General features: G+C 47.2%; 1 protein-coding gene across 1 annotated transcript in view; it reads right to left on the reverse strand.

The window, feature by feature from the left end:
* SECISBP2 (SECIS binding protein 2) overlaps positions 1–25,887 on the reverse strand; it is a 179,113-nt gene that overhangs the window by 76,251 nt on the left and 76,975 nt on the right. Inside the window, exons 4-8 of the mRNA XM_063948674.1 lie at positions 22,029–22,133; positions 19,056–19,194; positions 3,028–3,197; positions 1,373–1,535; positions 246–387 (exon numbers count right to left, since the gene is read on the reverse strand). Coding sequence (XP_063804744.1) covers positions 246–387; positions 1,373–1,535; positions 3,028–3,197; positions 19,056–19,194; positions 22,029–22,133 — 719 coding nt within the window. The remainder of the gene's footprint in view (positions 1–245; positions 388–1,372; positions 1,536–3,027; positions 3,198–19,055; positions 19,195–22,028; positions 22,134–25,887) is intronic.

Consider the following 25,887-nt stretch of genomic DNA (forward strand, 5'->3'; position numbering starts at 1 on the left):
ATTAACCTGGAGAAGGCATAAGGAAGTAATAAACCAGTGATAAGCGAAGGTGATAAACACACCAGCCAATTAGCTCCAGTATGCAAATTAACAGGAGTTGACTGGATGGGGCGTTTATCACCTTGCGCTTATCACTGGTTTATCACTTCCTTACGCCTTCTCCAGGTTAATACATCTGCCCCATTCTCTGTGTTGCATAGCAATAGCATACCAGGTTTCACAACAGCAATATGAAGGGAACTTACTCACGAAATCGTCGGCTGTGAATTTTGGGGAGATTGGAACTTGGAGGATGAATAGGCAGAGCAACCTCAGTGGCATCAGGAATATCCTTTGAATGGTCACGAAGAGTAATGGTATCATCTGACTCCAGTCTTTTCTCTGCTGCTATAGAAAGGATAGCTTATTAAAGCACTATCAGTCCAGAAAGCAAAAGTTAATTGCACACCAATCATCTTTGTGAATCAGTACTACATAACAGGGAGAAAGGTGTGATTTGTCTTGAGAAGCAAACTATCAGTCTAAGCAGCAATCATCACAAAAGGCAATGGAGTTCCATAAACCTTACAGGAGCGGGTAAGTGAGAGTGGATCAGACCTGAGACATACGAGCCACAACAACAGATTCTCCAAGTAGGGAATGGAAGCAACAGCACTGGAATCCTTTCATGCAGCAACAGAGGGATTTTAGTGTATAACTGTAAAGCGCAACAGAATATGCTGCGCTATATAAGAAACCGCTAATAATTAATAATAAATCTTGTTCCGGGAGCAAAGCAACACTAATGGAGCCCAAAGAACTGTTGCTACAGCAGGACTGATACTCTGAGGTCTGGGTATGCTGCCAAAGTCATATCGGGCATGGAGGGGCAAAACTTAGGGGCCTCCAGAATACAGCCGGAATTCTCACCCATCCAACGACTGTTCTGTGTTTAACCCAGAGTGCTACCAAGCACTCTGGATTCAAACTAAGTAGTGATAAAAATCCATTCACTAATAATAGCTAAAAGGTACTACAGCAGCTAATACACTACCCATAGGCAAGAGATAACATGTAATGGTGAAGGAGCTTAATGGTGGCAGCGACTAATGTTCTACGACAGGAAACAAGCACAACTGACACTTACAGGCACTGAGTTTCTAGTGGCCAAGTAGCATAGTATAAGTTGTCCATAAGATGGATTTCCAACAGTAAGGGAACCCATGACAATTCGGTAACCCCCAGAGGGAAATGTAAGACCATCCTGTCAGAGACCAGGTAGCAAAGAAGAAAGTACTGATAATAAGTTCTGTGTGACACGTCCTGTAAAAGTTATTATCAGCAGTATTCTCTGAGCGGTCACAATTTAAGCAGATGACTTGATCTTTATTACCCATATCACTGGGGTGTGGAGAAGGTGGAGACTGTTCTGGTAAGGTCTGGCTCTCTGCTAGACATTCTACATTATCCGGTGAAATCTCTACCACTGGCTGGGCCGCATCTTGGGACTGTGAAGACTGGAGCTGCTTACGCTGTTCTCGCTCTTTTAAAATAATCTATTAAAATATAAATATATGTAAAAAAACATATTTAAACTCTAACACATAGTACTTAAACAAGTTAACAAAATAGTTTATCTTGTAGATGGAGGGGCAGATTCAATTATCCGCTCGCAGCCCATGGAGCTGTGCACAGAATCTGCTTGCTGTAACTGCTAAGGCAGACTCCGCTCGCAGCCCATGGAGCTGTGCACAGAATCTGCTTGCTGTAACTGCTAAGCCAGACTCCGCTCGCAGCCCACGGTGCTGTGCACAGAATCTGCCTGCTGTAATTGCTAAGGCAGACTCCGCTCGCAGCCCATGGTGCTGTGCACAGAATCTGCCTGCTGTAACTGATAAGGCAGACTCCGCTCGCAGCCCACGGTGCTGTGCACAGAATCTGCCTGCTGTAACTGCTAAGGCAGACTCCGCTCGCAGCCCACGGTGCTGTGCACAGAATCTGCCTGCTGTAACTGATTAGGCAGACTCCGCTCGCAGCCCACGGTGCTGTGCACAGAATCTGCCTGCTGTAACTGCTAAGGCAGACTCCGCTCGCAGCCCATGGTGCTGTGCACAGAATCTGCCTGTTGTAACTGCTAAGGCAGACTCCGCTCGCAGCCCATGGTGCTGTGCACAGAATCTGCCTGCTGTAATTGCTAAGGCAGCTTGTGCTGGATTGTATCTGCCCCATACTGTGGTTCTAAGGTGCAATTTAGGAATAGAAATTTCTGTATGCATTATATATGTATTTGCTTTTGTTGACCAGTTGGGTGTACTAGCCATAGCATTGCCTAATAGGTATATTAGGACTCTTCAATAAGGAGACAACTAGTATATGCACAATATATTACCCAGATTTAATGTAAGAAAAACTAAGTGTTTGTCCTTCCTAATTTATACTTGCTGTACCCCTAACAGAATGCTGTAATATAATGAAGAATGTAGATTCACAAGGGTCTCTTAAAATCCTAAGGGGCTGTGTTTAGACGTTACTGCAGCTCAGTAAGCACGCATTGTGCAGACCTGCATGATCCCAACACCTGTCTGGGAAGGAAGTGGTACTCTAACGTAGGAGGAGTACAGCAAGGGCGTGTTTGGGAAATTGCAAACAGATGCACATGCTCCTGAGAAAGCACATTCATTTTCCAGTGGGTCCACGTGCAATCTCCAGTGATGAGGACAGTGGATGTCAACACTCGTGGACTGTTCGCAAGTGCTAACTTAGTTGTTCCTACATTACAGATTTTTGGGATGATTCTGAGTTGGACTCATCAGCAAGTTTGCTACCTTATGCAACTGCCTAGTGTGTGTCAAGTACCCATGCATGCAGAAGGCCAGCCTGCTGCATGCTACTGACCTGCTTATATCTCATCATACACAGTCCTTAGCACATGGCCATAAATATGCTATTTCACCATCCAGCTATTTTACGCCCAACTCTATATCTGGCCCTGTGTAGATCTGTACAGAGAAACTCCATATGTTCACATTAGCAGCAAAGTACACTAACCTTTTTCAGTGAAGTTGGTTTCTTGGCTTTGGGCACCTCTCGTTGCTTCCCTTTCTTAACCAGAGGAGCGCTAGAATCAAGGGGGTTGTGCGGTGCTAGGCCTTGCTTTGATTGCGTGTGTTTGGTTACAGTGACTGGCTCTCTCGATAGCACAGGTATACCACCGCCAACTAGAATGTCAAAACAAGTCATGAAACAAAAGTTAATGCTGTCTAAAAGTGGAACTGTCCTTTATAATTGATTTGTGAAAGATACAAAATGACTCCATTATTCTCAGTGTTAGTATTACATTTACACTACTGAAAGGAGATTTTTCCACATCTTCCACATGCCTTGATGGATTATTATACGCCCGCAGGATCAAGGGCTCCGCAAGATAAACCTCTCTGTCCAATCATATGTTTTATTATTATTATTACTTGTTTGGCTGTTGCAACACACTGAAAATAAATGTTGTACCTCTGCTTCTGTGTGGATTTCACAATCAGTGGGCTTTATTCATTTTGCCCAATAGACCCCTGAGCAACTTACTCTCTGCTGACATCCTCAAAAATGTAACGGGGTGATCTTCCAGACAGAGACCGTCTCAATATGAATAGCTCACCTGAATACTGTATTGGGTCTTTCATAGATATCAGAAACATGTGAACTCATTGGAGCAGCTGTTCTCCTGCCACTGTTTCCTGCAGCTGCCTAAATGGAGAACTAGCCTCACAACATTCACTGCTCCTCCCACTGCGATGTAACCTCAAACACTTCCAAGGCATCTACCCTACATAATTGAAGAAACGGTTTCCAAAGCCCAGCATTTTACATAACCACAGACCCAAGCACTAATCTCACCTCATAGTATGGCTTGAGGGAGGAATTTAAGGTCTGCCAAGTATAAGGAGATCTGAAATTACAACCACCGCATTTCCAAATGTAGTAGGTAAGAGATCTGTCAATGAATCTCCCACAAAGGCAAAATGTATAACACTGAAATCATACTTTCTGAACAATAGAACACAAGAATCCAACTATAAACTTTTGTTTTGGTGGCACTGCACTCCCATTCTTCACTCCCTTGCCAAACCGATGCCTTACAGTGCAGGGGTAGATCTTCCATAACTGTTGGCACTGCACCAAAAAAAATGTAGGTTCTGTTGGAGAAAGGTCCAGAAAACCATAATGGTAATAAAGAGCATTCCCTCTACTCTGACAAGGCAATATAAATCACAATTCCTTCCCAAATAAAACATGTAAGAAATGGTTTCTGTTGCATCTTATGAATGTCACAAAATGTCTGATCTTTGCCGATGGAAATGAAGCTAGGAACCAAATTAAAGGGATTGGCTCTACTCATGCTCCAAAATTATGGAAAGATCAGTTTCATTGTTAGACTGTAAGACTAGGACCATGGATACATCTTCCATAGCTTCTTCAGACAAAAAGGAAAGGGTCTTGATCCTTTTATTCATAAAGAAAAAGGTCTGTGTAGGCTATAACATTTATTTATTTGCAGTTTCTTATATAGCGCAGCATATTCTGTTGCGCTTTACAATTAGAACAACAGTAATAGAACAAAACTGGGCAAAGACAGACAGACATAGAGGTAGGAAGGCCATTATCGCAAGCTTACAATCATTTGAAGCTAGAACCTACCAAACAACTGCTATACGTCTCCTGGCTCTTATTTTCAGCACGTGAGCATAGTAATCAGGGACCCCCACCATTCCATCGCCTACCACTACACTATTCTTTTCTCCATTCTATTCTAGCGATATTTGATACCCAGGTAGGAATGTCCTTATCCTGCACCTGTTCTATTAAAATGTTGAAAATAAAATTCTATAAAGAGGTTAGACAAATAAGTAAAATCACAGTGCCACTGGATCTGAGGTATGTACTTAGCTAAAATTAATATGCCTCTAATTTAAACTTCCTAACTGCATTAAGCATTCTGGCTTCATACCAGTAAACTGTAATATGTTATAATGGGTGCCAGTAGCCCTGTATTTTCTGTTCCTAGGTAGACATTGATGTCTGCCATGACCAAACAGTTGCACAACGATTAATGGGCCCTACACACTGATAGATCTGCTGCCGAGCTGCCCGATGGCGGATACGGCCGACGGGCGACCCGGCGGCGGGGGGGATGGGGGGAGCAATGAAGTTTCTTTACTCTCCCCGTCACCCGGCTCCATAACAGTGCAGGCAAATATGGACGATCTCGTCCATATTGGCCTGCATGCACAAGCGACGGGGTACCAGCGATGAACGAGTGCGGGGCCGCACATCGTTCATCACTGGTGCCGCCACACTGAAAGATATGAATGGTATCTTGTTCATTAATGAAAGAGATCGTTCATATCTTTCAGTATTATCACCCAGTGTGTAGTGCCCATAAGATACGTTACCATATACAATGAGAGATCTCATTTCTTCTAAGCTGAATATGTACATATTTTATAGCATGAACAAGACTACAGTCAGTTTAGAGTTAGGGATCATCTGAGCGATGTTTAAGGCAAACATTCAAATTCAGGTACATAATCATCAAATTTTCAAAGGGAAAATAACTATTTCTAAGAGAACATGAAAACAAAAAAAGGAGAAGAACCAAGGAAATATGTATTTTTTTCTAATATACTTGCTATTAGTAAGTAAGTCAACCTAATTCCTCTCAGGGTCAGCAACAGCCGGCACTCTAACTTTCAAAAGGGCCGCACATTACTCTTAATCTGAATAGTAATTTAAATGAATACATTTGACCAATGTAACAATATACACTGCTCAAAAAAATAAAGGGAACACTAAAATAACACATCCTAGATCTGAATGAATGAAATATTCTTATTAAATACTTTGTTCTTTACATAGTTGAATGTGCTGACAACAAAATCACACAAAAATTATCAATGGAAATCAAATTTATTAACCCATGGAGGTCTGGATTTGGAGTCACCCTCAAAATTAAAGTGGAAAAACACACTACAGTCTGATCCAATTTTGATGGAATGTCCTTAAAAAAGTCAAAGAGGCTCAGTAGTGTGTGTGGCCTCCACGTGCTTGTATGACCTCCCTACAACCCACACAAGTGGCTCAGGTAGTGCAGCTCATCCAGGATGGCAAATCAATGCGAGCTGTGGTAAGAAGGTTTGCTGTGTCTGTCAGCGTAGTGTCCAAAGCATGGAGGCGCTACCAGGAGACAGGCCAGTACATCAGGAAATGTGGAGGAGGCCGTAGGAGGGCAACAACCCAGCAGCAGGACCGCTACCTCCGCCTTTGTGCAAGGAGGAACAGGAGGAGCACTGCCAGAGCCCTGCAAAATGACCTCCAGCAAGCCAAAAATGTGCATGTGTCTACTCAAACGATCAGAAACAGACTCCATGAGGGTGGTATGAGGGCCCGACGCCCACAGGTGGGGGTTGTGCTTACAGCCCAACACCGTGCAGGACGTTTGGCATTTGCCAGAGAACACCAAGATTGGCAAATTCGCCACTGGCGCCCTGTGCTCTTCACAGATGAAAGCAGGTTCTCACTGAGCACATGTGACAGACGTGACAGAGTCTGGAGACGCCAAGGAGAACGTTCTGCTGCCTGCAACATCCTCCAGCATGACTGGTTTGGCAGTGGGTCAGTAATGGTGTGGGGTGGCATTTCTTTGGGGTGCCGCACAGCCCTCCATGTGTTCGCCAGAGGTAGTCTGACTGCCATAAGGTACCGAGATGAGATCCTCAGACCCCTTGTGAGACCATATGCTGGTGCGGTTGGCCCTGGGTTCCTCCTAATGCAAGACAATGCTAGACCTCATGTGGCTGGAGTGTGTCAGCAGTTCCTGCAAGATGAAGGCATTGATGCTATGGACTGGCCCGCCCGTTACCCAGACCTGAATCCAATTGAGCACATCTGGGACACCATGTCTCACTCTATCCACCAATGCCACATTGCACCACAGACTGTCCAGGAGTTGGCGGATGCTTTAGTCCAGGTCTGGGAGGAGATCCCTCAGGAGACCATCCGCCACCTCATCAGGAGCATGCCCAGGCGCTGTAGGGAGGTCATACAGGCACGAGGAGGCCACACACACTACTGAGCCTCATTTTGACTTGTTTTAAGGACATTACATCAAAGTTGGATCAGCCTGTAGTGGGTTTTTCCACTTTAATTTTGAGGGTGGCTCCAAATCCAGACCTCCATGGGTTAATAAATTTGATTTCCATTGATAATTTTTGTGTGATTTTGTTGTCAGCACATTCAACTATGTAAAGAACAAAGTATTTAATAAGAATATTTCATTCATTCAGATCTAGGATGTGTTATTTTAGTGTTCCCTTTATTTTTTTGAGCAGTGTATTAGCAGGCCATATTAATAAAGCATTACAAGCTATAACAAACAGAGATTAAAGCAAGCAGGAAGTACCTGGGGATGCAAGTGAGGGCTGCATGCAGCCCCATGGTCACCTGTTGCCTATAAACATTTATACATTCCAATATGCTATCCAATATGAAAGTTCTATAGACATTCCAAATGCCTCATTTGCAAGAACTGCTTAAAACAGGGGTGACCAGACTTTTTAGTCGGTGATTTACTTTGAAAGCTGAAAAGCTTTTGTGATCTACCTAGGTGGAATAATATCGCGCAAGGGCATGGTATAACAAAAAAGGGGGCGTGGTATAACTGAAAAGGAAAAAGGGGCGTAGCCTTGCTGCACAGGGTGCAATGACTATCTCGCACAAAATCACGCATTGGCCCCCACAGGTAAAAACCTCAAACACCTAGGCCCCCACAGTGCCAGATACACATATGACCCCACAGTGCCAAATATGCCCCAACAGTGCCAGATACACATATGCCCCCCACAGTGCCACATATGCCCCACAGTGCCATGTGCCCACAGTGCCAGATATGCCCCCACAGTGCCAGATATGCCCCCACAGTGCCATGTGCACACAGTGCCAGATATGCCGCCACAGTGCTAGATATGCCCCCACAGTGCCATGTGCACACAGTGCCAGATATGCCCCCACCGTGCTAGATATGCCACCACAGCGCCATGTGCCCACAGTGCCAGATATGCCCCCACAGTGCTAGATATGCCCCCACAGCGCCATGTGCCCACAGTGCCAGATATGCCCCCACAGTGTCACATATGCCCCCACAGTGCTGTGCACCATTTTCCTGGTGTGGTGAGGAGAGGGCAGCGCGCGCCTCTCCTGCCTGCCGCCCTGCCCCTCAGTCTGGTCTCCGGCGGTGACGGCAACGTGTATATCTCAAATCAGGCGTCAGTCCGCGAGCTCTGATTAGCTAACGAACCGGCACCTGATTTGAGCTATACACTCCGCCGTCACCGCCGGAGACCAGGCTGAGGGGCGGCAGGCAGGAGAGGCGTGCGCTGCGCTCTCCTCACCTCTGTGGATGGACGGCGGATCGTGATCGACTGTTTGGCCACCCCTGGCTTAAAACAAACATCTGAAACAATAATCCTATTAGAAAACCCTCCATATTTCTGTAATCAAGAGCTATTTGTCATGTTGGATTCAAGGAAGCCACACTGGAAGCTAATAAACCACAGTCAGTCACAAGTTAGTTCTGGCGCCCCATACACTATCCCCTACTTCCTATTGCTCTTCCCCCTCCTTTTCCACCCCTACGATGGAAGTGCATAAATACATTGCACAAATGTGAAGGTGTTCGCTTAGCACAAAACTCTTAGGGGGTGATTCAATTGTTTCTTCTCATGGCCGGCAATAGATGGCACCCAACAGAGTAATTCAATTGTTGCTCCGCTCGGGCATGATGAGTCGCACAGATACATATTTCGACTTGCAGCCCCCCTTGCTGGTGAGCTGAAATGTGCGTAAAGTGACCCATTTGGGCACCCATACGTCACTTTTCACATCATACCCAACACTTTGGTCGGAGTTAGCAGTTTTGCGCCGGTAAATCCTTCCTCACTGGGCGCAATGAAAAAAATAGGATTTTAGTACCTACCGGTAAATCCTTTTCTCCTAGTCCGTAGAGGATGCTGGGGACTCCAAAAGGACCATGGGGTATAGACGGGATCCGCAGGAGCTTGGGCACACCGAAAAGACTTTAACTGGGTGTGAACTGGCTCCTCCCTCTATGCCCCTCCTCCAGACCTCAGTTATAGGAACTGTGCCCAGGAGAGACGGACATTTCGAAGAAAGGATTTTTGTTTAAACTAAGGGCTACAACATACCAGCCCACACCACAAACATACCGTACAACCGGAGTAACAGTAAACCAGATAACAGTATGAATTAACAACAGCAACAAGCTGAAACCAATAAATACACAACCCGTGCATAAACTAAATTAACCAGCAAGAATACACTGCAAGTAACAGTCCGCACTGGGATGGGCGCCCAGCATCCTCTACGGACTAGGAGAAAAGGATTTACCGGTAGGTACTAAAATCCTATTTTCTCTTACGTCCTAGAGCAGGGGTGTCAAACACAAGGCCCGCGGGCCAAATCCGGCCCGCCAGACCTCGTCTGATGGCCCGCGGACTCACATTTCAAACATGGGTGGGTCCGTGGGACGCGCTTCGCTGCAGCCAATCCCTAGCCTGCCAGATTGATTGATGGCTCTGTGGCCCGGCTGCAAACTTTAAAAATAGGAGGTGGAGCCTTGCCAGTGCGGACTTGATGGCGCAGCTCTCCTCGATTTGGTGAGTTGTGCTTCGGACAGTGGATAACCTGCGGCTGGAGGAGGGTGTTGGGGTCTGAGAGCTGCCAGTGTTCCGCAGCCGGGGATCGGGGCTGGGTACTCCGTGATCCCGCGGCCAGCTCCGGGTGGTGATGCTGCTTTAGCTCTGAGCTGTTACAATCAGCGGTGACAGGGGGGCTGACTGTTCCCGCGGTGGGGGCTGGTTCAGGTCCCCGAGCTTCCGGCATTACAATGAGTCTCACTGACTCATTTAATGCCGCCACCAACGCTGCGCCTGTCTGCCCACCACCAGTGCCCCGGAGCCCTGTGCATTAAGACAGTCACTGCACAGTCAGTGACTCGGGTCCCGACTCCCGGCCGGAGGGGGAGAAGGAGATGCTCTGCTTTCAGCTCCTCCACCATAGACTCAAATGCTGCATGTTTGGGCATAAGTGGAGCTGAGGTAGATTTTAAATGTGCTGCTAATGAGTGTCCACTGAGGATCCCGGACTGGAACGCTGGACTTCTGATGAAGCTAGGTGACAGTGCCTAGGGAAACGCGTTAAGTGTGAAAAAGCTGCTTATACCAGTACTCCACTCAATAACAGGATCCAGATATGGACTCATGCTAATCTAATTTTGGAACATCTGCCTTGGAATCCTTCCCTGAGGGACATACATACTACAGCACCATTCGGAGAGACCCAGCTTGGATACAAGTGATACAGCTTGCCTGCTGTTTTTCAAAAGCATTTGGAAGCCTCCGCAATTACGGGTAAAACCAGCTGTATTTCAACCTTTTTCCCCAGGGAACTTTTGGTCCAGCGTTCCAGTCCGGGATCCTCAGTGGACACTCATTAGCAGCACATTTAAAATCTACCTCAGCTCCACTTATGCCCTAACTTCATATGAATGTGTGAATGTATATTTTATTCATGTTTTTATTCATCAATTAGTGTTTAGTAAATATATACAAATGTTTTTTTCATCATCCATAGTTGTTTAATCATTTTTATTATTGGAAAGACAGCCAGCGCCGGCTCAAAGTACCTTTTGTTGCAAAAACTTCCTTGTTGGGACTGACAATCCCTTGCTAGCAGCTGTGACAGCGCGTCTGGAATTGCTTTTCCTTTCAAATGCTGCATGTGCCCGACTTGTTTAACTATTCCAAGTCCCTCTCTCTATTGCTGTTCACACGGACACCTGGCTGTTACACCCCGGTCCTGATTGTCACCAGCGCCAAAAGTTCATGGGAGGGATGCATAGAGTCACTGGCAGCCATCTCCATGCACAGTGACAGCCCCTGATTGTAAGCACTACTGATGCCAGGCAGGAAAATGCAATACTATTGTTGTACAAGTGGAAAGTGCTGCTCCTCCTCTCTCTCGCTCCTCTGCCCCCCCTCTCTCTTCATGTATCCCCCTCTATGCATCTCCTTCCTCTCTGTCTCCCCCCACTCTCCGTCTCTCCTCCTTTCTCGCTCTCTGTCTGTCTCCCCCCTTTCTCTCTCCGTCTCTCCCCCCTCTCTATCCCTATCTCCTCACTATCCATTTCCCCTCTCTGTCTCCCCCTCTCTCTGCTCCTCTCTCCGTCTCTCCCCCCTCTGCGTCTCCCCCCTCGCGCTCTCTCTCTGCGTCTCCCCCTTTCAGAGCTAGTTATTACTTACATTATTACAAAAAACAGTAATAATTGAATGCAGTGACATTAATTTATGATAATAAAGAGTGGACACATAGACCTACAGATACAACCGGCCCTTTGATGGGGACCAAACTGCTGATGCGGCCCCCGATGAATTTGAGTTTGACACCCCTGTCCTACAGGATGCTGGGGACTCCAAAAGGACCATGGGGTCTATACCAAAGCTCCAACCCAGGCGGGAGAGTGCGGACGACTCTGCAGCACCGATTGAGCAAACATGAGGTCCTCCTCAGCTAGGGTATCAAACTTGTAAAACTTAGCAAAAGTGTTTGAACCCGACCAGGTAGCTGCTCGGCAAAGCTGAAGTGCCGAGACAGCTCGGGCAGCCACCCAAGATGAGCCCACTTTCCTGGTAGAGTGGGCCTTTACTGACTTCGGCACCGGTAGGCCAGCCGAAGAATGAGCTTGCTGAATCGTACTACAAATCCAGCGTGCAATAGTCTGTTTCGAAGCAGGATGACCAATCTTGTTGGAAGCATACAGGACAAACAGCGCCTCTGTCTTCCTGGCAACAGCCGTTCTGGCGACATAGATTTTTAAAACTCTCACAACATCCAGAGACTTTGGAACTGCCACAATATCCGTAGCCACGGGTACCTACAATAGGCTGGTTAATGTGAAACGAAGAAACCACCTTCGGCAGAAACTGTTGATGAGTCCTTAATTCCGCTCTATACGAATGGAAGATCAAGTACGGACTCTTATGAGATAAGGCAGCCAACTCTGACACTCGCCTGGCAGACGCCAGAGCCAACAGCATGACTTCCTTCCAAGTGAGAAACTTTAACTCAACCTTACGCAAAGGTTCAAACCAGGAAGACATAAGAAACTGCAAGACCACCTCAAGATCCCATGGTGCCACAGGGGGCACAAAACGGAGGATGGATATGCATCACTCCTTTAACAAAAGTCTGAACCTCTGGGAGGACAGCCAATTCTTTTTGAAAGAAAATAGATAAAGCCGAAATCTGCACTTTGATGGAGCCTAATTTCAGGCCTGCATCGACGCCTGCCTGCAAAAAATGGAGAAAACGACCTAAGTGGAATTCTTCCGCAGGAGCCGTTTTAGTCTCACACAACGAAACATACTTTCTCCAAATACGGTGATAATGTTTCGCCGTAACCTCCTTCCTAGCCTTAAGGAGAGTTGGAATGACCTCACCGAGAATACCTTTTTCAGCTAAGATTTGGCGCTCAACTTCCATGCCGTCAAACGCAACCGCGGTAAGTCTGGAAACACGCATGGTCCCTGCAATAACAGTTCCTCTCTTAGAGGAAGCAGCCAAGGATCTTCCACAAGTAATTCCTGAAGATCTGGATACCAGGCCCTTCTTGGCCAATCTGGAACGACGAGAATCGCCTGAACCCTTGCTCGTCTAATGATTCCCAGTACCTTTGGAATGAGAGGAAGTGGAGGGAACACATACACCGACTGGAACACCCGCGGAGTCACCAGGGCGTCCACTGCACTGGCTTGGGGGTCCCTTGACCTGGAACAATACCTCGGAAGCTTCTTGTTGAGGCGAGACACCATCATGTCGATCAGCGGAATTCCCCAACGCTTCGTCACTTCTGCAAATACTTCTTGGTGTAGAGCCCACTCTCCCGGATGGAGATAGTGTCTGCTGAGGAAATCTGCTTCCCAGTTGTCCAGGAAGACTGCTGACAGGGCGCTCACGTGTTGTTCCGCCCAGCGAAGGATTCTTGTGGCCTCCGCCATAGCTGCCCTGCTCCTTGTTCCGCCTTGACGGTTTATATGCGCCACCGCTGTGATGTTGTCCGACTGTACGAGGACAGGTCGACCCTGAAGTAGGCTTCTTGCTTGTAGCAGGCCATTGTAAATGGCTCTTAACTCGAGAACATTTATGTGGAGACAAGCTTCCTGGAGCGACCATTTCCCCTGGAAATTTCTTCCTTGGGTGACTGCGCCCCAGCCTCGGAGACTTGCATCTGTTGTCAGTAGTACCCAGTCCTGGATACCGAACCGGCGCCCTCCTAGGAGGTGAGAACTTTGTATCCACCACAGGAGAGAAATCCTGGCCTTGGGAGATAGACTTATCTTCCGGTGCATGTGCAGGTGAGACCCGGACCATTTGCTCAGCAGGTCCCACTGAAACCCACGGGCATGAAACCTGCCAAATGGAATGGCTTCGTACGCCGCAACCATTTTCCCCAGAACCAGAGTACAGTGATGAATCGACACACTTGTCGGCCTCAGAAGTTCCCTGACCATCGTCTGTAGTTCCAGAGCTTTTTCTTCCGGAAGAAACACTCTCCGTAACTCCGTGTCCAGAATCATGCCCAGAAAAGGCAGCCAAGTGGTCGGAATCAACTGAGATTTTGGCAAATTTAGCACCCAACCGTGCTGTCGCAGAACTGACAGTGACAAATTCACACTTCTCAGCAACCGTTCCTTGGACCTCGCCTTTATCAGGAGATCGTCCAAGTACGGAATAATTGTAACCCCTTGCTTGCGAAGGAGAACCATTATTTCTGCCATGACCTTGGTGAAAATCCTCGGGGCCGTGGAAAGCCCAAACAGCAACGTCTGAAATTGGTAATGAGAATCCTGTATCGTAAACCTGAGGAAGGCTTGATGCGGAGGATATATCGGGACGTGTAAGTAGGCATCCTTTATGTCGACTGATGCCATAAAATCCCCCCCTTCTAGGCTGGAAATCACAGCTCGAAGAGATTCCATCTTGAATTTGAAAACTTTCAAGTATGGATTGAGGGATTTTAGGTTCAGAATCGGTCTGACCGAACCGTCCGGTTTCAGTACAACAAAGAGGCTTGAGTAGAACCCCTCCCCCCGTTGGGACAGGGGAACGGGAACAATGACCCTCTGTGGACACAACTTTTGTATTGCTGCCATCACCACCTCCCTGTCCGGAAGAGACACTGGTAAAGCCGAAATGAAAAACCGGTGAGGGGGCACCTCCTGAAACTCCAGCTTGTATTCCTGAGATACTCTCTCTAGGACCCAAGGATCCAGGCCTGATTGAACCCAGACCTGACTGAAGATCCGCAGACGGCCCCCCACCGGTCCGGACTCCCCCAGGGAAGCCCCAGCGTCATGCGGTGGACTTGGTAGAGGCAGGGGAGGACTTTTGGTCCTGGGTGCCTGACACTGCAGGCGACTTCCTTCCCCTTCCTCTACCCTTTGAAGCGAGGAAGGACAAACCTTTTCAACGCCTGTATTTATTTGGACGAAAGGACTGCATCTGCTGATGTGGTGCCTTTTTCTGTTGTGTGAAAAAATAGGGAAGAAAAGACGACTTACCCGCAGTCCGGTAGAGACCAGGTCAGCCAAGCCGTCCCCAAACAAGACATTACCTTTGAAGGGTAGAGCTTCCATAGCTCTCTTGGAGTCGGCATCGGCATCAGCATTCCATTGATGGATCCACAGCGCCCTCCTGGCCGAGATCGCCATGGCATTGGCTCTTGATCCCAAGAGACCAACATTCCTCGCCGCATCCTTCAGGTAATCTGCAGCGTCCTTGATATAACCAAGAGTCAAGAAAAAGACAGTTGAGATGATCCGCAACAAGAAAACCCTTTGTTACCATAAATATTGTTGAAGAATAGGTAAGTATAAAAAAGGGTCTACAAACCAGATACCTATACTTGCTGTGGAAATCCGTCACAGGCAAGGGTTGGTGTTGCTCCCCAGAGTCAGAAAGTCAAAATAGAAATAGAAAGAAAAGAAGACTATTTTGGGGGCACTCTTTGAAATACAGGACAGGGCTATTGTTATCCTAGTTATCTTAAAATATAACCTTTATTGATCCATTAAAATATAACAATGTAACAAACAAACATAAAGAACTACACATTGATCTTCATAAAAGTACTACAACACAACTATTCATGTGTGTTGATTAAATAACCAATATTGTTTCTTACTAATAATAAATCAATCAATACCCCCTGTAGGTATGCCACTTCCATATACCTTGTTGTGAACTTCACAAATGTGGCTGCACCCAGGATTAACGATAATGATAAGAGTTATCCCCCACTAAACTGAAAATTGTATTAAAGAATTAACGTCTCAGCATACACAGACATCAAATCTTCCATCAGTGTCTCATTGTAGGTTTTCTCACCTTAATTGTAACACTCCTTATTGTTACTGTTACTGAAAGTGGTGACAATTTAAAGGGTAAAAACCTAGACCCAATTGGCCAGAAATAGTTAAACATTAAAGAAAGTCACTGTGTAACATATTAGTCTTCCCCCTTTCAGTTTGTAAAGACATGAGTATTGGTTTTAGAGGAAGATCAGCAACTCATATCCCGTTGCTTCTGCGGTCTCTCCGTCATGAGTTTAGACAAAATTGTCGACACAGCGGCCGGTAGATGAGAGAGCAGCGGTCTGAGCTTTAGCTGATTAGAAGGAAGATATAAGCCGTACTGCTTTCCCCGTTAGGATGATCACAGTGTCCTGATATCATAAGACATTGCAGAACACTATGCCATAATTCAGGAATGAGTGTTGGCCGAAAAATAGTAGATCACAATAATTCCTGATTAATATACCTTTAATTAGGTCTTTGATTCACACAAGTTGCATAAATATTTATTATGCCTGGTAGCATAGAGATATTACAGGGCATCACAACATAACATAAGAATGTGAGCTGGCCGAAGATAAAAATCAAAAGTATTTCTTGAATAGTAAACACAAGACCAGCATGTATGTTTGCAGCATGAATCAAGGTCCTTAGTACACACAGTCTGCACAATTAATAGACCTCTGTTTTGGTTAAAGGACTGCTAAATCACAGTCAAAAATGTTTAAACTAACTTTATAAAAAAAAAAACGTTTATGTGGATCACACAATAACACAGCTAGGTTCCTTCTTGTAATTCTGTTGCAATGCCTGTGTAGAATTTACCATAATTGTATCAGACCAAAGTTCTAAAGTAATAGCAGTCACAAAGCAGTTGTTATGAGAACTCGTACTAATGAAGGAGGAAGACCTTAATTACAGCAGACCTTACCACCCCATAACAGCCGTTTTCCCGTCATGAATTAGGGTCTCATGACCAATACAGCGGACGGTGAGCGAGTGGACAGGGGCAGATCAGGTATCGTCTGTAGGAAGAAAGAAAGTGGCCGTACTGCTGTCCACGTTAGAGCGGTTGCAGCACCTTGGTGTCATAAGACATTGCAGGGACGCTGCACCGCAATCGTGGATGAGAGCTGGCCGAGGTGTTACCGTGTATGCAAATGAGACGAACGGTCCCGGGTGGAGCTGAGGGTATCGATTGAACCAGTGGTTAGACAGTTTCTCGCGGCGGCATTGTTTTTTCCCTTTGAACAAACAAATCCTTGTTTCCTGCACCGCAGGTTCATTAGAAATGTGTAAAACATCTTTTATAGCCACAATCATGTACTGAATACTCTTAACTAACCGTAGATGTAAAGCAGCCTCAGTGAAATCGACTTCGGAATCAGAATCCGTGTCGGTATCAGTATCTACCACTTGGGTAAACGGCCGCTTTTGCGACCCCGATGGGGTCTGCACCTGAGACAAAGCATCCTCCATGGATTTCCTCCACACCTGTGTCTGCGACTCCGACTTATCTAACCTTTTTGACAAAGAGGCCACATTTGTATTAAGTGTACTTAACAATGCGAGTAAATCAGGTGTCGGCGCAGAGCCAATTCCAGACCAGCAACTGCTCCCCCAGCAACCTCCCAGCGCGCTTCAGCCCGCTAAATTTGAAAATTGAAAATGCCGGCGGGGGTATGAAAACGGTGCCGAGGCACCGAAAAGCCTTCTGCCGGCTTCCCAGACCTTAGTAACTGCTGCCCAGGGCGCCCTGCCCCCAGCGCCTTGCACCCTGTGAGTGCCGTTGGTGAAGTGTGTGGGAGCATGGAGCGCAGTGCTACCGCTGCGCTGTACCTCGTTACTGAAGTCTTCTGCCGTCACTGAAGTCTTCTGCCTTCTGCATACTCACCCGGCTTCTTTCTTCTGGCTTCTGTGAGGGAGGTGACGGCGCGGCTCCGGGAACAAGCATCTAGGCGCACCAAGTGATCGAACCCTCTGGAGCTAATGGTGTCCAGTAGCCTAAGAAGCAGAGCCCTTAACTAAGTAGAAGTAGGTCTGACTTCTCTCCCCTCAGACCCTCGCTGCAGGGAGCCTGTAGCCAGCAGGTCTCCCTGAAAATAAAAAAACTAACAAAAGTCTTTTCTAGAGAAACTCAGGAGAGCTCTCCTAGTGAGTGTCCAGTCAGTCCTGGGCACAAAGTCTAACTGAGGTCTGGAGGAGGGGCATAGAGGGAGGAGCCACTTCACACCCAGTTAAAGTCTTTTCAGTGTGCCCAAGCTCCTGCAAATCCCGTCTATACCCCATGGTCCTTTTGGAGTCCCCAGCATCCTCTAGGACGTAAGAGAAATAATAATAATATCGTTCACCCATCTCCCGTCACTTCAGATGGGAGATCAGGCGCGATAAACACTTGAATCGCCCCCTTAAAGATACTTAATACTCTGTGTGCTTAGTCTTTCCTGATGTAATAAAAGCAAGTTACCCGTTACAAACAATTGATGAATTAGTGGAGAATAGGTGTTTGTTTCTACCCTCTCGACCTATCCTTTCTGCATTCTTTCACCATTTAGCTCAAAGAATAAGCAATGACATCTGATAGAAGTCATGCTTTGTCTGGAAAAACAAGTAACAAAGATGTGTAACACATTCCCAGCTTGGGGATGATCCCCGGACACACTGTATGTGCTATAATACATTTCTCATCTACTGTACGACCAGGGCTTAAAGTGGTCCTGGATAGGTGGTGGAACTCATTTACACCACCACCTTCCCCTCTCCCCTGCCCCTCTCACATTAAGCGGGGCCGGGGCCAGGGCCAGTGATAGTTGTGTTCGGCAACACCTGCAAACTATAAATTAGTGCCCTACTTCCCATACTTTATAAAGGGACCTTGATCTCACAAAGATGCAGCATTTCACATAATAGTGCCCCCAAATTACACCACACAGTAGCACAATCTCATTCACATTACACCGCATGTAGTGCCCCTGATTCATATTACACAACATAGTAATGCCCTTCTATGCATGTTATGCCCCACAGTAGTGCCCCTTATATACAATGCCTACAGTAGTGCCCCTTATATACAATGCCTACAGTAGTGCCCCTTATAAACAATTCCCACAGAAATAGTGCCCCTTACACAGAATGTCCACATTTGTAGTGCCCCTTACACTTAATGTTGTGCCGGAAAAGGAAGCCACTGGGCTCTGAGGAGGGGATGAAAACTGTCCAACAGCCACAGCGTGTGTGAGTACCAGGAGGGGTGAGCTGTAGATGGAGGAGGACCATTGAGCCACCAGGACCTGAGGAAGGGGGAGGTGGCTGCAGCTGATCAGTAACACTAGCGCCACTCGTATCATCTATTGATGTAGGTGATGGGGCAGGTTTTTCTGTTGGAATTACTGTGCAGGGCAATGGAGGTGGTGGAACTAGTTCCCCCTACCATTACAGGTAGTGGAACTCAGTTCCACCTCGTTCCCCCCTACTTTAACCCCTGTGTATGACCAAAACTGCCTGGACATATGAACAGGCCCTGCTTGTAATATGGTAAAGAAAAAACACATTCAAAAGGTAGTAGAACTATTAACACAACTACATAGTTCCACATACCAGATAAGACTATGGGCTTAGCCGACTGCTTGGCTTTCACGGTGTGTTGCTTCTGCTCCAATGCAGCCAGCATGTCCCCTAAATCCAGCTTTACAGGTGTTTTGCTCTTTTTCCCACTTCCTTTTGTCTTTGAGGACTCCTAAAAAGAAAAAGAGTAGCAATGACCAACAAGTTTCACCTCCAACTATTGTTTAAATTAGCCAAACAAATGCCAGCTCATACCCGCCATTGCCATACTGCTATAACACACGTGAAGCAAACTTAAAGTGTTCAGCCCTTAACATTTAAATCTCACATGTTTTTGATTTTTCTATCTGGTACATAGCGGATTCTCCTACAAGCAATTGAGAACCCCACAAATAAGTTGAAGTTGCCGATTTCACAGTAAGAATAAGAATGTGGTAATAAGCTCTAGTAGAGCCTGCGAGGCAAATTTAGGAAACTAGGTGACTCATCGCTCCCTAAGGGCACTCTTCACACCGTTGCAAGGGGCTATGCCCCCTTAACTCCTGCACGCCTTTCTGGCGTTCATTATTTGTACTATATGGAGTATTGCCTGCATTCCTAGTTTTGTTGGTGGTTAAATATTGCACGACAAAAGGTCCGATGGTGAAGGGGGCGTATCCCCTTGCGATGGGGAGGGGGAGTGGGGTCCGCGGATAGGGGAGGGGGTCCGGATGCGCCGCGGGTGGGGCAGGTGCGGGGCTGTTGCGGATGGAGGAGGGGTTCCAGAGGCGCTGCGGTTAGGGAAGGGGCGGCTGCAGGGGTGCCGCGGATGGTGTAGGGGATCCGGAGGCGCCGCAGGTGGGGGAAGGGCGGGGAAACGGTGGGTGCCGCGGATGGGGGAGGGGGTCCGGGGGTGCTGCGTGTGGGGGAGAAGTAGGTGCAGGGGTGCCGCGGATGGGGGAGGGGGTCCGGGGGTGCTGCGGGTGGGGGAGGGGCGGTTGCAGGGGTGCTGCTGGTGGGGGAGGGGAGTGTGCGGGAGTGCCACGGGTGGGGGTGGGGCAGGTTCGAATTAGATGCCCTGTGGGGGCCTCCCCAGCCCCAGTGACTGGGCACAGCCATTGTCCACAGCAGCATGGCACCAAATATGGAGGCGGCTACATAGAAGGTGTGACACCCAGTGCTGCAATGATTGCCCTGAGCAACGAGGGGAGGACATCCTCAGGCCCCAGACAGCCTGGCAGTAAGCCGCAGCATCCCCCTCCCCCTCTGGCAGGGGGGGTGCTGGGTGACTGGTGGGCGGGGGGTCAGCTGGCACCAGAGAGGGGGCAGGACAGGCCCGGTGTGACACCTCCCCCTCCTCTGCTGCTGCTGTGTTTTCTTCACACCACACCGCTCCTCCCTCCCTCTTCTGCGGAGGCAGGAGTGGGGGGCTCTGACGGGGAACCTGCTGCACCAGAAGAAGCCGTGGATGGGCTCTGTGAGGGTCAGGGACCACACCCTCCCTTCTGTGGATATAATGGCAGCAGGTGTGCGGGAGCCAGACCCTCTATGGGCGCATGGTGTTTCCGGGCCAGTGTGGTAGGGAGGGGGACTGCTGCAGTACATTGCTCCCTGCTGTGTAGCACACTGAGCAGAGGGCGGCGGAGCGCTGCGATTGTGCTGCGACTGTCATGCTCACGCGGCACTGCCATTGCCGCTGCTGTCCCCGTCCCGGGGGTCCCCACGCTCACGGCCACCGCTTCGAGGAAGGGGAGAGACGGACGACAGACGGACAGCTGCCGCCCCCTTCCTGCACCGCCGGATCGCTGCTCCTGCCTCCTCACATGCCTGGATCCTGCATTGCTCCATCTCTCATTCCCATATGTAGCCTTATTCTCCTGATCTACTCCGGGCGGTGCCAGGCTGGAGTTCCCGGGTATGGGTCCTATATTTTAGCCCAGATCTGTGACTCATGACTGACTCCGCCCAGCGTTGTGACTCCGCTCAGCGTTAGGAAATGAGTCTCACACAGTCACAGATCTGGGCTAATATATAGGAGATATATACTTTGTTCCGTTTTTAATTCATAATTCAGCAAATAGAAATAATGTAGAAATATCTAGCATGTAGCTGTAGTCCCTAATAATGCCCAAGGCCAGAAGACCATTGTTTGAGGCTTCAAAGGTGTTTTCTCAGAAGACAGGAGGCTGAATAAGCAATATTGTGCTAGGCTCTATCACAGCTTGTTCAGCATTAATGATAGCATCCAAATTGTTACCACCTTAAATTGAAAATGTAATAATATTAAACTACTACACTACAGATAAAAATGCCATTACTATTCCTAGTTCTCAACTCACACCGTAGGGCAGACTGCACTAGAGTAACCCAGGCACAGCTCAGAGCTCACTTCACTTTACAATTGCTGTAACCAGGGAAAGGGGCAAATATTGTTCACAAATAATAGACTGGAGTATAGCACACATTTGAATTATTAAAGCAATGGTAATACAGGTTGAGTATCCCATATCAAAAATGCTTGGGACCAGACGTATTTTGGATATGGGATTTTTCCGTAGTTTGGAATAATTGCATACCATAATGAGATATCATGGTGATGGGACCTAAATCTAAGCACAGAATGCATTTATGTTACATATACTCCTTATACACACAGCCTGAAGGTAATTTTAGCCAATATTTTAAATAACTTTGTGCATTAAACAAAGTGTGTGTACATTCACACAATTCATTTATGTTTCATATACACCTCATACACACAGCCCGAAGGTCAGTTAATACAGTATTTTTAATTATTTTGTGTATTAAACAAAGTTTGAGTACATTTAGCCACAGAAAACAAAGGTTTCACTATCTCTGTCTCACTCAAAAAATTCTGTATTTCAGAATATTCCGTATTTTGGAATATTTGGATATGGGATACTCAACCTGTATTAGACAAATTAGGCACAAAAAGGAAAAAAAATGCAACTAAATTCTTAAAATAATGTAATGCAAAGATATACACTGAAAGCTTGGCTTCCTTACCAATGCCTCTCTTGGTCCCCAGGTGTAACTACTGTTACTTTTGCTGCTGTTACCTCTCTCAGAGCCACCTGCAGAAGAGATGAGGTCAGGGAACTCTTCATCATCCTACAAGGAAAACGTATGGTATGACCACTTAGTAACTACGGGAGCTATGTAGTGAAGGCCAGACAGATGCTGGTGATAAGGAATTCAGTTATTAGAAGGACAATTAGGGTCATCTGCTGCCAGCACAGTTAAACAAGGTTGGAACTGGAAGGATTGGATATGTTTACGTGGACACAGCTAGTAGTGTAGAGTATACCAACACATAAACTTGGTTAAGACCTGCCTAGTGACAGCAGAACTGTGAAAATAATGGCAGTGTAGAGACCTTATTTGTAGACACACATGGAGAAAAAACAGGATTTTAATACCTACCAGTAAATCCTTTTCTCTTAGTCCGTAGAGGATGCTGGGGACTCCGTAAGGACCATGGGGTATAGACGGGATCCGCAGGAGACATGGGCACACTATAAGACTTTGAATGGGTGTGAACTGGCTCCTCCCTCTATGCCCCTCCTCCAGACCTCAGTTAGAAAACTGTGCCCAGGGAGACGGACATTTCGAGGAAAGAATTTATTGTTTAAACACGGTGAGTGTCATACCAGCTCACACCACGAATATACCGCAGAACGTGGCATTCAAAAGAATATCAGCCAACGGCATGAAAAATACACAGCCACATGCTGAGAGAATATGTAACACAACCAGTTTGTCAACACAACCAATAATAAGATACCTCATGCCATGGCATGCACAACAGCAGCAACAGCCTGACAGAAAAGAAACACCACAAGAGTGTAACCATAACCAATAACTGCAGACACAGTACGCACTGGGACGGGCACCCAGCATCCTCTACGGACTAAGAGAAAAGGATTTACCGGTAGGTATTAAAATCCTATTTTCTCCTACGTCCTAGAGGATGCTGGGGACTACGTAAGGACCATGGGGTTTATACCAAAGCTCCAGACCGGGCGGGAGAGTGCGGCGACTCTGCAGCACCGATTGAGCAACATGAGGACCCCATCAGCCAGGGTATCAACTTGTAGAGCTTAGCAAAGCGTTTGAACCCGACCAAGTATCCGCTCGGCAAAGATGAATCGCCGAGACTCCTCGGGCATCCGCCCAAGAAAACCCACTTTCCAAGTAGAATGGGTCACCACCGAATTCGGTAACGGCAATCCAGCCGTGAATGAGCACGCTGAATCGGATCACAGATTTAGCGTGTAACCGACTACAGAGACGCAGACGCCCCAATCACGCTGGGAGCATACCGGACAAACAGAGCCTCTGTTTCCGCAATCTGAGCCAAATTGGCGACATAAATATTCAAAGCTCTGACTACATCGAGACACCTTGAATCAGCTCAAGTAACCACAGGCATCAAATAGGCTGGTTTCTGAGAAACACCTAAACCACTGTTGGCAGAACTATTATCTGAGTTCTCAATTTCGCTCTATCCACCTAGAAGATCAAACAGGGGCTCTTGCGAGACCCAGCCGCCACTTCCGACACCCGCCTTGCGGACGCCAAAGCCAAAAGGATGACCACTCTCCAAGGGGGTAATTCCAAGTTGATCGCAGCAGGAAATTTTTTAGCAGTTGGCCAAAACCTTGTGCACCGCAGGGGAGGCAGATATAACATTTGCAGAGAGAGTTAGATTTGGGTGGGTTATTTTGTTTCTGTGCAGGGTAAATACTGGCTGCTTTATTTTTACACTGCAATTTAGATTGCAGATTGAACTCACCACACCCAAATCTATCTCTCTCTGCACATGTTATATCTGCCCCCCCTGCAGTGCACATGGTTTTGCCCAACTGCTAAAAAATATCCTGCTGCGATCAACTTGGAATTACCCCCCAAGAGAAAATTTAACACAACCTTTCAGAAAAGGTTCCAATCATTGTGACACAAGAAAACTCAACAACACGTCAAGGTCCCACGGTGCCAAAGGGGGCACAAATGGAGGTTGGATGTGCAGTACTCCTTCCACGAAGGTCCGAACTTCCGGAAAGGTCGCCAATTCTTTCTTGAAAGAAAATTTATAAGGCCAAATCAGCTCTTGAATGGAGCCCAACCTTAGGCCTGCACCCACACCTGCTTGCAAAGAATAGAGAAAAACGACCCAACTGAAAGTCTTCCGTAGTAGCCTTCTTGGATTCACACTAAGACACACATTTCTCCAACACGGTGGTAAGGCTTTGCCGTTACTTCTGTTCTAGCCTGAAGAAAAGTGGAAATGACCTCACTGGAAATACCCTTTCTGGCTAGGATATGGCGTTCAACCGCCACGCCGCCAAACGCAGCCGCGGTAAGCGTTGATACACGCCCGGATCTTGCTGTAACAGTTCCTCACGTAGAGGAAGAGGCCAGGGATCCGCTATGAGTAAATCTTGAAGAACTGGATACCTAGCCTTCCATTTTCAGACCGGAACAATGAGGATCGCCTGAACATTTGTTCTTCTTACGTTTTTCACCTTCAGAAGAGTGAAAACGGAGGGGACACATAGACCGACTGAAAACACCCAAGGTGTCCCGAGGACGTCCACTGCTATAGCTTGAGTTTCCCCTGACCTGGAACAATATCCCTGAGATCTCTCGTTGAGGCGAGACACCAATATGACGAATTGAGGCACACCTCAAAGACCTGTCGCTTCAGTGACGACTGTATATCTCCCGGATGGAGATCGCATCTGCAGAGGAATCTATTTCTCCGTCGTTCACATCCGGACCAAAGACTGCTAATATAGCGTTTGCCAGTCCTTTCACCCAGCGGAAAACTTTTACGGCATCTGCCATTGCCGCTTTGCTCCATGTTCCGCCCTAGCGGCATAAATACACCACAGCTGTCAAGTCGTCCGACAGAATTAACACGGCAGATCACAGAGCATATGTTCATTGAAAATAGCTCTTAATTCAAGAAAGCTTATTGCAGACAAGCTTCCCAGCTTGACCTTTTTCTCTGGAAATACTTCCCTTGCAAGGACTGCTCCCCAGTCTCGGAGAGCTGCATGCACGGACACCAGGATATCATCCTGGATTCGAACCTTCTTACCTCTAGGAGGTGAGAACTGAGCAGACATCACAGGAGCGATATCCTGGCTATTAGGATTATATTCTGGCGCATGTGCAGGTGAGACCCAGACCACAATTCCAACTGGCCCCGTGAAAACCACTCTGGCATTTGACCTGCTCACTGAAAAGCCTCTTAGGCCGCACCATCTTCTTCATCAACGGAACATATTGATGGATTGTCACTGCAAATCTGATCCGACTCTGGATCCTCAGACCTCTTTCCACAGGAAAACACAGAACCTCAACCGTTCAGTGTTTACTCTGATACCCACCTCCGACATCTGCGTCGTTGGGAACAACAGCCATTCCCTGTGTTGAAGAACAGTCAGAGAGAAACAACGATTTGCACCACTTGTTTCTTGACCTCACCTTAATCAGGAGAGCGACTCAATACAGAATAACAATGGCTCTTACTATTGAAAGAAACCCATCATACTGCCATCACTCCGGTGAAATGGCAAAGACAATCCTAGATATCAACCAAGGTAAGCCGAATGAGGAGAAAAACGCATTTAACTCCTTTTCTACCTTTACTTGCGGACGCTCCCTTCGCAAGTAGAAATCTTTGATTCTTTTTTTTTTTTTTTTTTTTTTTTTTTAGGGACAGCAGGACAATGTCCTGAACCTGACGCAACTCTGGAATGGCGTCACGTACTACCTCCCCTTCCAGAGGGGAATCGCTAAGATCTATTCGAAAATCAGTGAGGGGAATCATCTGTAAACTCCAGCATGTCCCCCTTTG

Source organism: Pseudophryne corroboree, chromosome 1, assembly GCF_028390025.1.
Source record: "Pseudophryne corroboree isolate aPseCor3 chromosome 1, aPseCor3.hap2, whole genome shotgun sequence".
NCBI classification, from domain to species: domain Eukaryota; kingdom Metazoa; phylum Chordata; class Amphibia; order Anura; family Myobatrachidae; genus Pseudophryne; species Pseudophryne corroboree.